This window comes from Mesocricetus auratus, unplaced genomic scaffold (assembly GCF_017639785.1).
Source record: "Mesocricetus auratus isolate SY011 unplaced genomic scaffold, BCM_Maur_2.0 Super-Scaffold_100009, whole genome shotgun sequence".
In the NCBI taxonomy this organism is placed as follows: Eukaryota; Metazoa; Chordata; class Mammalia; order Rodentia; family Cricetidae; genus Mesocricetus; species Mesocricetus auratus.
The window spans coordinates 36,438,614-36,452,320 of record NW_024429193.1 but is presented as its reverse complement, the minus strand read 5'-3'; the positions used below and the strand labels follow the sequence as shown (position 1 = coordinate 36,452,320).

Genomic DNA, 13,707 nt, shown 5'->3' with positions numbered 1-13,707 from the left:
CTGCTGATTGCCATTCGAGTTGTTCCCAAACACCAAACATGAGGATACTATCAACATTCACATATATATGTATCTTATAATTTGGGGACATATAATTTTTATTTTCTTGGGTAAAGATCTAAGAGTGGAATGATGGGGTTATATGGTATGTGTGTGCTTAACTATATAAGAAGCAGCTGTCACACCATCCACACTCTTCCTGGACACACATACGCACGCACACGCACGCACACACACGCACACACATGCACACACACGCACGCACACGCACGCACGCACACACGCACGCACACACATGCACGCACACGCACGCACACACACGCATACACACGCACACACACGCACGCGCACGCACGCACGCGCACGCACACACATACGCACACACGCACACATGCACGCACACACACGCACACACACGCACACACACGCGCACACACGCACACGCGCACACACGCACGCACACACGCGCGCACGCACACACACACACGCACGCACACACGCGCGCGCACACACGCATGCACGCACACGCATGCACGCACACGCACGCACACACACGCGTGCACGCACACACGCACGCACACCCACGCACACACACGCATGCACGCACGCGCACACACACGCACGCACACACGCACACACACATGCACACGCGCACACGCGCACACACACGCATGCACGCACATGCACGCACACACACACACACATGTTTCATGTCCTCAGCAGAGTGTTGCTTTCCAAATGACTGACTCTTCTAGGAAGGGTGTTGTCCCATCAGAGTTCATGTCTGCTTGTGTCTTTTTCTTAATTCTGCTGAGTCGTTTGTCCTTTTGTTACTACTTGAAAGTAGGGCTCAGCCAAATGTGGCTCACTGCCCCCTTTTTTGAGACGGGATTTCTCTGGGTAGCTTTGGAGTCTATCCTGGCACTCACTCTGTAGACCAGACTGGCCGCCTGCCTCTGCCTCTTGAGTGCTGGGATTAAAGGAGTGCATCACCACCACCCAGCTTGCTCCCCCCTTTTTTAATACCTGAAGCTTTATTGAAAGATATTTCAGTCAATTTGTTCATGCATTTTAAAAATAGCGATTATTCTTTAAAACATTTAGCGTGTTTGCACACTTGTGCATGTGACGAGATGACAGTCTGGAGTTTTGATCCCTGCCTTCTCCCTGGTTTTAAACATGGTCTCTTGGTTGCTTTGTGTTATATTCACCAGGCTAGCTGGCTAAAGGCTTCTGGAGATTCCCCTGTCTCTGCCTCCATCACCCCAGAGAAGCACTAAGAATACAGATGGGTGCTCTACTGCATACAAGGATCCTTAAGATTCGAACTCATCGCCATGCATGTGCAGCAAACACTTTATCCACAGAGCCCTCTCCATGGATTTTCTATGGTTGTGTCTGCGCTGGTCCAGTAGATTGAACAGATATAGACAAACAGGGAAGACTGTTTTATACTGACTCATGATCTCAGGGGGTTCAGTCCATGTTTGCCTGGCCCTAAGTACCGGAGAATACCATGGTGTTTGTGGTGGAGGAGGTTCTTCACCTTGTAACAGACAGGAAGAAGTGAATGCTGATTGCGGGAGGCAGGAGAGGGGCAGTGGCCAGATACCAGCAAGATTGCACAGCTAGTGGCCCACCTCCTGTGGCTAGGTCGTGCCTCTCAAATTTTCATAACCTCCCAAACCAGCACTGTCACCTGAGGCCAAGTGCATAAAACATGAGCCACAGGAGACATTTCACAATATGATTTCATAAACAATAGCACCTATAGCTTTATCTTTTCTACGTTTTTAGAATGAACTTATCAATTTCTATAAAAGTCATATAGGGATTTGCTGAACATGTAAAACAATGTTAAGAGAGATGACATTCTAATGGTATTACTAATGCATAAACAGTGTGTTTAACCATCAGATTCTTTCATTTCTCTTGGCAAGATCTTAAGATTTTCAGCTAAGGTCTGTTAAGTTTATTTCTGAGTTATTTATTCTAAAAAGTTCTGGTAAAGATGGACTTTGGAAACTGTTTAACTGCTTGCTACTAAAGTCCAAAAAGACAATTTTCTTTTAAACTTTGAGACAGAGGAGTAGTCCTTACTGTTCTGGAACTCTGTAGACCAGGTTGACCTCAAACACACAGACATCCACCTGTCTCTACTTACTGAGTGCTAGGATTAAGGCGTGCATTACCATGTCAGAAAGACAACTGACTTGTATCTAGCTTCTTTGCTCAATTTGCTTAGTATTTCGTAGGCCCTTTGGATTTTTCTAGACCACGGTTACTCTTCTTTAAATAAACCTGGTTTTTCTTCTTCCCTTGTCTTTCTTTTCCTTACCATTGTCATTCTTAGACTGCCCATTTCAGAACTGAATAAAGTGTATGGAACAGACCACTGCCTTGCTTGTTTCTTTTCTGTTTTTCTTTTTTTGTTTGTTTGTTTGAGACAGGGTTACTCTGTGGCTTTGGAGGCTGTCCTGGAACTCACTCTGCAGACCAGGCTGGCCTTGAACTCACAGAGATCGGTCTGCCTCTGCCCCCTGAGTGCTGGGATTAAAGGCGTGCGCCACCACCTCCCTGTCACCTTGCTCGTTTCTAATTTTAGCTATACAGCATCAACTGTTCACCATCAAGTATAGTATTAACTAGATTTCTTAGATTTTTCCAATTACATTTTTATCGGTTTCATGATGGTCTCAGCCCCATGGCAATCCTCCTGTCTCAGCCTTCTGAGAGCTTGGTTTACAGGTTTTCAGTGGGAGTTAGAAGCCTTCCGTACTTTCAGGATTCGAGATAATCCGTGTAAGCTTCTAATATGTTCTGACTTTATTTTCTATAGGAAAACCATCCACTGGCTGTCTCCCTGGTTGGCCTGATAACCATTTATAGAAAAATCCCCATTTCCCATTGATTCACAATGCCAGTTTTACCATGCAATGAATTCCCGTGTTTGGATTTAGTTCTGTTAATCTGTCCATTGCCACAATGATAAATTAACAGACCGATAGAGAGGGATAAAGTCTTTTCATCTTGAATGGTATGATTAACATAGAGTACCTTGCCGTTTGTTTTCATTTTTTTTCATTGTGCCTAAAACGGCACTGATGTTTTTCTCCTATGGTTCTCGTTAAATTGATTTCTAGGCACTTTAGTGTCTTTGTATGAGATCTTTGCTCCTGCTGTAGTAAATAAGTACTTTAAAAAAACACAAACGTGCAGATTTCAGCATCCTAGCTGATCCCATGCCACCTACACGAGTTCTTTAATTGCACACAGGGACTTTCCAGTTAGTTACCCTGGCTTCCCAGGACTATAATCAAACCCTCTGTACACCAGCAATTATCTCCTGATTTCCGATTTCTAAACCTCTAATTTCTTTTGCTTTTCTGACACTAAATGGTTTCACAACACCAATAAATTGGAAGAGTTTTAAAAGCAAATGTATTCTGAAGTTTCATCATGGTTTCAAAAACCTAAGAACAAACACAGACTTAACACTATTTTATTGCTTTGATTTAAACATTACTCTTCATCGGACCTTAATTTTATGCACGCAGCTTTGCTAATGTGTGTATGTCTGTGTGTATGTGAGTGTGTGCGTGAGTTATTTACTAATCCCGTATTGATAAAGAATGCCAAGAATGACTCATCTTATTCCAAAAGAAACACAAAGAAACAAGTAAAGTTTGGATCTCTTATGAGTGATACCAATCGACCCCTTTCTCCGGTAAGAGAAATACTTAGATTAACAATTATGGGGTAAATACTAAGTCAGAGTTAGCTAGTAAGAAACAAGCAAGGCCAACAGCTTCATAATTAATATAGCCTCCTATGTGTTCATTTGGGACTGATGCGGTTCTGGAACCAGGCTGGCAGGAAGGCTTCATTCAACAAATGGCTGTCAGGAGTGAGATTGAATTTCCACATAGAATGACAAAAGCTTTAAAGAAATTTTAGAAACAAAAGAATGGAGAGAAGCACAGCTTCTTGGTAGCAGCATTTTTCTCAGGTGGGCTCTGTTTTGCTAGTGACAAGCAAAGACTCACACGGCTTGCTTAAGGAGTCTTCCTGACTCAGCATAAAAAACAAAAACCCCAGCAAGGTTCTTTTAAGAGGCTCTTCTAACAATTGAAAGGTGTGTACATACAGCTGGAAATGGCAGTGACCACATCTCTAAGCTGGCACCATGCTGCTGGATGTCAGCATAGACTGAGGCGGTGAGCTGGAGTCAGACTTACGCCCGCCATCTTGGAAAAACTGCAGTTTAAACAGCCATGGTTTTTAGCAGATAAGAAACGTGGCCAGAAAAACATAAAGATTTATAGTAAAGTCAGATTCAGATCAAGAAAAACCTCTAAAGGTTTACAGTGTGTTTAAAAATATACGTAGGATTGAGAGAGAAAAAGAAACGACGTAGTGGTAAATAAATAGAGAAGCAGGCTATGGTGGCACACGCCGGTAAGATTTGCTACAGAGGCAGAGGCAGGCAGATTTTCAGAGAAATAAATAAATAAATAAAAGTAAAAGAAATAGGGTAATATAAGCCATGTAAAGATGGAAAATACGCCGGGCGGTGGTGGCGCACGCCTTTAATCCCAGCACTCGGGAGGCAGAGGCTGGCGGATCTCTGTGAGTTTGAGGCCTGGCTGGACTGACAGCCTCCAAAACAATACAGAGAAACCCTGTCTCGTAAAACCAAAAAAAAAAAAAAAAAAAAAAGATGGAAAATACAGAGAAAGTCTGGATAATATATACTATTTTATTTTTCAGTTGTTCAGTGGCTAAGGAAGGAACAACTGCTGAAATATACTTGATTATAAATGCTGCTGAATTAATCCAACTTATATATTTCAAAAATGTTTTGACCTCTAACTTTAAATATAAGGACCAGCTACTTGGAAAAAGAGTTTTTATTTATGTTTCCACAGAAAATGGAAAGCTGTGGATTCCTTCCATGCTTCTGTGGTTTGATGAATCAAGACCCCCTGGAAGCAGTGCCCCATGTGATTCAACATTTAAAACAGCTAAGATGATGCAGCCTTATAGACCCCGAAAATAAGGACTTATACAGGTTTCTGAGTTTTGCCATGATCCCCATGGTATGAACAGAGCCCCCATCCAGCAGGAAGCAGTTTGGAATGAGCGACATCCAAATTCCCATATTGTTTATAAATCTTTGTTTTCATTTAAATGGGGTTGCTTATAATTGGTTAATGATCACAGCCAATCTCTTTTTAATGGTAAAAGGGGAATTATGGTATGGAAATGAATACTTTGTATTGGTATGGTTTTTCATTTATTGATACAAATTCAAGGTCAATTTTGTGATATGCATATTTCTCCTCTTGATTAAGTATTGTGTTTATAGTGATTATAGTTACTTATAATAGTCAGAACTTATAGTTAAGTTAGTTAGGTTTTCTAGATATACAGAGATATATTTGAGATAGATAGACAGTCTTCAGACCTTTCAAAGACCTTCAGAAAATGGCATTTAAAATGGTTTAGGGTTTTTTTTTTTGACAATGAGAACTGTCTGCTCCTGACACATCAATTATGTCTGAGAGAAAGATGGGCATCAAAGAACTCGTTATGGAGTTTGCTTTCAACATGGCAAGATTAGCCATTTGGGCAAGAAACTGCTCTTGTCTAGACTTCTTGGCTGTTGCTGTATAAACTGGACATGCAGGACCCACAGGGAAGTGACTGCTGAACTCAAACAGTCCTTCAGGGTTCCTGATTCATGGAAGAGTCTATGAGACTTTTGCAGGACACAGAAAAATGAATGGCAGACTGCCAATGCAGATGGACAGTTTGAAATTTCCTGCTTTGCTGAGAAGTCTTCCAGACACACTGTGGCCTATGGGCTGAAAATGGATGCCCCAACATTACAGAGGAAATTCAGGTGACTGTCCAGGCAGTAAGATGTCTCTGTCAATCCTAGTGTTTATATATTATCCTTCTGTGGTCTTTGATGGAGTTGAAGACAGATAGTTATAATCATAGTTTTCCTTAGTTATGATAAAAGATAAGCTACATATAAGACTTTACACTCACAAAGATAGAATAGATGATATTTTCTTTAAGGCTTACTAAATGTTAATGGACAAAATATTGTAACTATGTTCTTACTTGATAACTGTTCTGTTATATATAATTTGACTATGTTAAAGTTAAAACCTTTCTTTTTGTTTAGACAGGAAAGAGGAGATGATGGGAAAGTCCTGTGTATATGTCAATAAAGCACTGTTGGCCAATAGGGAAACAAGATAGGTGGGACTAGGAGTTGAGGAGGATTCTGGGAGAAAGAGACACAGGCAGAGTCACGATGGAGCGGCCATAGGAATAAGAGGTCTGGACCCCATTCTCCGGTAAGAGAAATACTTAGATTAACAATTATGGGGTAAATACTTAAGTCAGAGATAGCCAGTAAGAAACCAAGCAAACGGCCGGCAGCTTCATAATTAATATAGTGTCCTGTGAGTTATTTGGGGGACTGCAACTGTGGCAGGGCCCAGGAGGATGGAGGGAAAGGCTGCACTCAACAATATCACATGTCCTGGAGTCACCACCTCTTCCGCCTCTGAAGCCAGCCCTGACCTTTTCACCCTCAAGTGCAGACCTGGCCAATACCAACTTTCCAAGTGCAGACAGGCTGCCTCGCTGCCCAGTGAAAACACCCGTCCTTAACTTGGCCAGAGATGCAGTAGCCCACAGCCGGAGGTTTCTTCCACATTTTTACATTTCATTGCCACTAGCAAAACCACTCCAACTTGCTGGAAGTAGTCTGGAGGGCTGCCCAGATAGATGTATGGACATCTGTATGTGGATTTCACCCAAGCAAACAGCACAGTGTCAAGCAGGAGGCTGGAACCAGAACTGAATGAGAAGGGGGCGTGTGTGGGGGAATCCCAAGCCTTTTAGATTTCAAATGCACAGGAGACTCAAAATAAAGTACTATGCTAAGCACCAAAGGGAAAAAGATAGTTCTGCCTGTTATCACTGCCCCTCAAACTCATGCACAGATACTCATGCCTTCTCGAAATCCAGCCACGGCTCTAAAAGGGTGTGTTATACCTTATGTGATTGACACAAGCAGAAGAAACAATTGATGTAGTCAAAAGAAGTATTTAGAAAATGTTCTTTGGCTCTATAGCCACACTTCTCAGGTTTTGTAGCTTTTAAGGCTTGGCACAGCCCTTCCACGATCAATATGATAATTTCCATCTTAAACAAACGCTTGCTTGTGTAGGAAAAGGAAATGGTGCCCTCAGGCCTATTTTTGTCTCCTTCGCTTTGTCCAAAAAAGGCTAGTCAATCCATACTTCTGTCTGCTCTGGGAAAGTTAGTATTGGCAAGGTCTGCACTTGAGGGTGAAAAGGTTGAGGCTGGCTTCAGAGGTAGAAGAGGTAGTGGTCCCAGACCATGGGATAATGGGATATTTTCCCCTCCTAGCTTGCTGTGAGTCTCAAGAGGCCATTCAAGGCAAGTCTAGTCTTGCCTTGATTGAATATACTGGGTTATGGAACCCAATATGGATGCTGCTTGGTTTTGAATGCTGTTTTTCTACAAGCTCGTTGCATGGGCTCAACCTTTCTCTGATCAGTCTTCTCCTCTATGATATGACACCTACAGCACAGACACTCTGTGAGGCCCCACATGCTAGCTGCTTAGGAAAGGAACCAACCAGGAGGGAGAGCTCCACAAATATGCAGTTTTTTCAGTAGCACTGTATAAGTTTTCCACGAACTCAGGGTTGTCATCCCAGTTACAGAAAGAGAACAGTTGATCAGATTCTGTTTAAATGGAAACCTTAACAAATGGCAATCTCAGGGCTGGGGGTGGGGAATGGCTTTGTCTACAGGAAAGAGCTTGATTTGTAAGTAAGAGGGCTAGATTTCCCAGCATTTGTGCAAAAATGCTGGGTGTGTTAGCACACACTTGTAATCCCAGCACCAGAAAGGCAGAGGCAGTGCCCGATCGGTGAGCTCCAGGAACAAGACTCTGTCTCTAAGAAGTGGATAGTTTTTCTCACTATAATCCCAGAGGGTGTCCTCTGGCTTCCGCATGCTCACATGCATGTGCACACAGGCAGGCACGCGTGCACCCTGGTGCACACACACATTTTTCTTCTTTAAGCAGGTACGCCCACATTGCTCCTAAACACCAATATCCTTCTGTCCAAGCTACACAATTTTAATTCAGCCTACTAAAATGTTCCAGTTGTTTTTCGTGGTTCAGTAATGTTTCATCAAGATAAGCAACAATAACCATATTAAAAAAATAAGATACTAGAGGAAAGTGGATTGAATAAGCAGCTCTGCAAATTTTAGGAAAGAATGCTGCTGCCTGTGAGCTTGAGCCTGCTTGCTGCCTTTAGGAACTGTGCCTTTTTTTCTTTCTTCTTTTCTTTTCTCTGAGACAGGGTTTCTCTGTATAGCTCTGGCTGTCCTGCAACTTTATCTGTAGACTGGATTGGCCTTGAACTCAGAGATCCTCTAGTCTCTGGCTCCCTAGTGCTGGGATTAAAGGTGTGTGCCACCACTGCCCAGTAATGATTATTTTTAATAGAATATCTTAATTATTTCATAGAATGTATTGTGGTCATATTCATACCTACTCCTCCCCCAACTTCTCCCAGATCCATTCCCCACTTCTATGCTTAATTTTGTGTCTTTTTTTAAAATCCACTGAGTCCAATTTGTGCTGACCACATTATTTCTAGATGTAGGACCACCGACTGAAGTGTAGTTCATCTACCAGGAGACATGCCCTTAAAAGAAAACTGACTCTCCCTCTTCCAGAAGCTGTCAACTGTCAATAGCTCCTCAGTTAGGAGTCCCTTGCCTCTCCATAACAGAATGTTGACTGACAGTCCATATAAATGTATGTGTTTTAAAAACATCACTGGAACCATCACATGACTCATATGTAATAAGACAAGGTCTTCTTGTGACATTTCTATTTGTAAGATGGGACCCCACAACAACGATTCTACCTGGTTCAAACATATGTGAAATTACTTTTATATTCCTGTCTAAGATAATTTGTATATTGATACAAATTCAAAATTATATTTTTCATATTGTGTATGTTTCTATTTCTGTTTACAATATCTTTGTATACAAATGTAAAATTATTTTTGTCATACTGTATGTGTATTTTTACTTTTGCTTAAGGTATTTTATACATTGATACAAATCAATTACACTTCTACCTCTGATCAAGATATTTTTATATATTGTTATAACTTTGAGATCATTGTTCTTATGCTGTACATATGCTTGAAGATTGTTTATTTTTATAATGTGAAGCGTTAGTCTTTAAGCTATGTAGGTTATTAAGAATTACAGGTTAATAGTCACCCATGTTTGTCATAATTACAGTTATTCTGTTAGGTTCTCTAGATGCACATCCATGTACTCTGAGTAGATAGGTAATCTTCAAACACTTCAAAGACCTACAGAATATGGCATTTAAATGTTTTAATAATTTAAAATTCTATTGAGACACGACTGCTCCTGGCAGCACAGATCCCGAGAGAATTATGGGCACTGAAGACACTCCATGTGGAGCTTGTTTTCCTCTTGGCAAAATTAGCCTATTGGGCAAACAACCTCCCCTGTCTACACTGCTAACAGTAAGCATGCTGTCCAAAATGGACAAGCAGGATAAAGGAATAGAGACTGCTGAACCTTGCCAAGACAGGGTAGCACAGTCTTTTGAATTTTCTTGCTTCTGAAAATGGTCTGTAAGATATTCTAGGCCTACAGCCAGAGTTGGTTGCCCCAACATTGCAGAGAGACTTTGGGTGACTCTCCAGGAAGCCAACTGTTTCTGTCATTTCTTGCATCTTTTGGAAGTTGTCTGCTTGTACTTCCTGCATACTCAGGTAATGTTATTTTCCTTCTCAGGTCCTTAATGGGGTTGAAGACTAGATAGTCACAGTTATTATTCTCTCTTATCTTAGCTAAGGTATATTAGGTACAAGACTCAGACTCTTCAGGATAGGACAGCTGCTGGAATAAGCTGTCTTTTGTCAATTACCTGTAGCTTGGACACTTAGTGTGTGTTTCTTGCTTGATGTTGTTCTTGTTGGTTGTAGTTCTACTTTTGTGTATGTTATTACCCTTTCTTTCTCCTGGAAAATATTTGATAAATGTTTTTTATTGTGTATAGTTTGTATTAGGTTTAGATCCTTCTTATTTAGACAAAAGGGGGAAGTATAGTGGGTATTCGATCTGTCCATGACCTTGGGCAGACTGGTCTGACAGAGGCTATATATTTTGTCTGTGGACATGACCTCTTAAAAGGAAGGGAGGGTGGTTGCTCTCTCTCTTGTGTGATAGTCAGAGACTGGATTGCTGGTTCCATTCACCCCTGGGCAGAATGGAAGACCATGGCGGTGGCTGTTTACCTTGTTGTATATCCATTAGTGTTGTATAAATTCTTGATACCCCTTTAAAAGGGCTCTGGTGGATTCACCTACACCTGTGTATGAAGGTATGTATGTGCTAGGTTGTGACAGAATATACTTTATTTTGTGGGTTCCAAGCAAAAGTTTCATCCACACTGTATGAGGTGGTCAAGGCAATGTCTTGTTTTGTTTAAATTATTGTTCCTCAGGGATTTTTTTAAAAGAGTACTTATTCATTGTAAATTTATTCATATTTTCCAAAAGAACGGCAGTGCAAGCTGGTGCATCAGAGTACCCTGCCCACGGCCTTAGCCTTTTCCGAGGGGCAAATGTGAGCCATGCACGTGAGCATTGCCTCATTACCGCTCAGTGAGTACTTATATGCTGCCTGCAGCACGCCAGGGTGAGAAGACCCGAGTGTGTGTTAGGAGGTCACCAGGCTGTTCAGAAGGACCTGTGCCTGTGTGTTCACTGAGAAACAAGTATGAAGCCTGCTTGACCTTCCCTCCCTTAGCTTATGACTTAAAAAAATATGATCAGCTTTTTAAGCCTTGGGTACAACTTTATGTAAAATTCTAATAAATGTAACCTGAATACCCTGAAGTTTCTAAAGAATTATTTTATGAGTGTTTCGCCTGTGTGTACATGCATGCCTGGTGACAGTCCCGGTCAGAAAGGCATGATGGATCTCCTGGGACTGGAGTTACAGATGGTTATGAGACACCATGTGAATCCTGGGAATAGAACCCAGGTCCTCTGCAAGAGGAACAAGTGCTCTTAACCTCTGAGCCATCTCTCCAGACCCCCAGGGCTATTTCTTAAGGCATACTCTCGAACAATAAAAACTAACAATGAATGTTGATGATTTCTTCTTAACGATAACAAAGAACTGGGGAAGGGAAAACACACACTAGCCACTTCATAGGATCATCCATTTGGTTAGAATGCATATATTTGTTTTCACTGTCTTTAAGGAATTACTATACTTTACTGTGTGTATGTGTGCGTGCATGAGCTCCATGGTATAAATATTGAGCCTGGGGGATGATTGTCAGGAGTGGGTTCTCTCCTCACATCATAAGGGTCCCGGGCATGAAACTTGGGTCACCAGGCTTTGTGGCAAGTATCTTCGGGTGAGCCACCTCTCCAGCCAAACCCTAGTATTTGAAGACCACACTCTGATTTCTCTCCTTATTGAGCCACTGTCTATTACATATATTAAATAGTCCCTCTTTGATTGCCCCTGATTGTGAGTTTCACACTGTATCTCCCTTTATTTTTCACAGTGTAGAGAGGAGGAACAGACAGCATCAAATAACGAATGCCTTTTGTACATAAGCTCTTACCTCGGAGGAACGGGGAGCCTGGGACATAATGTATCTGCATTTGGACTCTGAGTGTAGTTGAAGGAATTCAAGCTATAGACACACAGGAAAGAGCCTGAAAGCAGAAAACACATACACTAGGCTTTTTTTTTAAATTTATGGTATCCATCTTCCTTAGGAAGCTAGTAAGAAGTCACTGCCGCTGCACCAAATCCAGAAGGAATTGGAGTGCATCACCCAGACGTGGGAAACAGTAGTTGGCGGGCACACAGAAAGGACAGGCGCGCCCTCTGAGTTGGATGCAGGTTGTCTTTCTCTCCAAACCCCCAGATTCAACACTATAATCATAGGATTGGCATTTAAATATTTGAAGGTTATTTGAAGACGATTTATTGTAGGAGCTTGAGATTTTTTAACCCAGCTTTGAAAATAATTTTTTAAAATCTCACACTCCATTTTTCAGGCAGATAAAATTCACAATTAAGTTACCTCAATTTTTTGTTTGTCTTTGCTTTCTGTTTTTAATTAATGTTAAGTCTAACTGTCTGAACCAATGGTTTTAGTACACTCCTGACTCCTTCTGCCAGTGAAAGTATTCAACGACTCTGACTTCATAAAAAAAAAACTCAAAGGGGGTGATTCGAATGAGAACCTCAGGATCTTGTGTCTGCTGTCTCCTTCTTAGTCTCTAAAGTGGCCTTTTACTGCCATGATCTGGGACCACACCCAGGGTTCAAACGAGTGCAGAAAGCCTCAAAACACTGAACAAGTTCTTGAGAAAATACTCCCGGTCCTTTTCCACATAAGAGGCACCTGCAAAGGTGTCTAATTCCTACTCTTCAGGGAAGTAGCTTCAAGGTAAGTTACGCTCTGTATCGGGGACCCTACAGGCTGCTACACCAGGTGGTATGGGGGAAAAGGAAACCCTCAGTACCTACCATTGATATCGGCAAAGAGCTGGACCTCTTCCAGGGTGTCCAACTGCTTCTCAGGACATCTGGATACACACAGGGCTGTGCGACCAAGCCATCGATCTTTGACTTCCAGATCACAGGCATTCATAAAGAACACATGTCTACAGATGCAGGAAACAGAAGCAGGCCTCAGGCTACTAAAATGCACTGCTTTAACTGTGGGCTTTGAAAATGTGTCACGTACCGTTGCAAGGGGGACTGACTAAGGCAAACGCTCCCGACTAACTGAACACTTATCACACCATATTCAAACGTGACAAATCCCTTCCTTTTCTAGTCTCTGCCTCTGAGAAGTGAGGGACATAGCAGGAGTTACCCGAGATGTCACTGAGGAAGAGAAGGGTGATCAAACTGTTCATAGTGTCCTAGAAACGGACACCTAATGACTTAATGGAAACTGCTCTAAAGTGTTCACATAAGTTTCAGAGAATAGCGGAACTCAGGGAAGTGGCAAGCGGGAAGAAGGGAGCTGAGGTTGGGGGTTGGAGGGAGCCGAGGTTGGGGACTGGAGGCGGCACAGGAGCCAGGGCAGCCAGGCAACTTTTAGCTCTTCAGCCCCAAAGCTGACTGTTGTCATCAGTGGGTCATGTGTTGTCAATGGCAGCTTGCTGCCCCCACCCCAACCCAAGGCTTACATAGACTGCTCAAGTCACAGGAACACAGGGAAGAGCCCCTGGGAGCACCTAGCGAGGGGGTCTAGAAAACAGTCTCCCTCCACTGGGCATGGGCAGAAGGAAGGTTGTGCAAGAGAAACGGTAGGACAGATTTCCTGGGTGAATGACACACACAGACTTTATTTTGTTAAAAGTTTAAAATAAAAATTCTTTTAAATCAAAAAATTAAATTATGTTAAAATATACATCCAGTTTGCCTCCTTAATCATTTCCAGCCTGTGGAAACTGTTCCAATTGACAAGGAATTCCTCCTCCTCTCCCAACCCAGGAAACCACCAGCTACCCCCCTCCCATGCAGAATGCCAAATGCCGAATGC

At 42.2% G+C, this 13,707-nt stretch overlaps 1 protein-coding gene across 10 annotated transcripts in view; it reads right to left on the bottom strand.

The window, feature by feature from the left end:
• The window catches only part of Slc44a3 (solute carrier family 44 member 3), a 79,220-nt gene that overhangs the window by 59,017 nt on the left and 6,496 nt on the right, over positions 1 to 13,707 (bottom strand). For all 10 annotated transcript variants that reach the window (XM_040751950.1, XM_040751947.1, XM_040751948.1 and 7 more), the window contains 2 exons: positions 12,681 to 12,817; positions 11,764 to 11,857 (listed from right to left, as the gene is read on the bottom strand). In XM_040751950.1, coding sequence (XP_040607884.1) covers positions 11,764 to 11,857; positions 12,681 to 12,817 — 231 coding nt within the window. The remainder of the gene's footprint in view (positions 1 to 11,763; positions 11,858 to 12,680; positions 12,818 to 13,707) is intronic.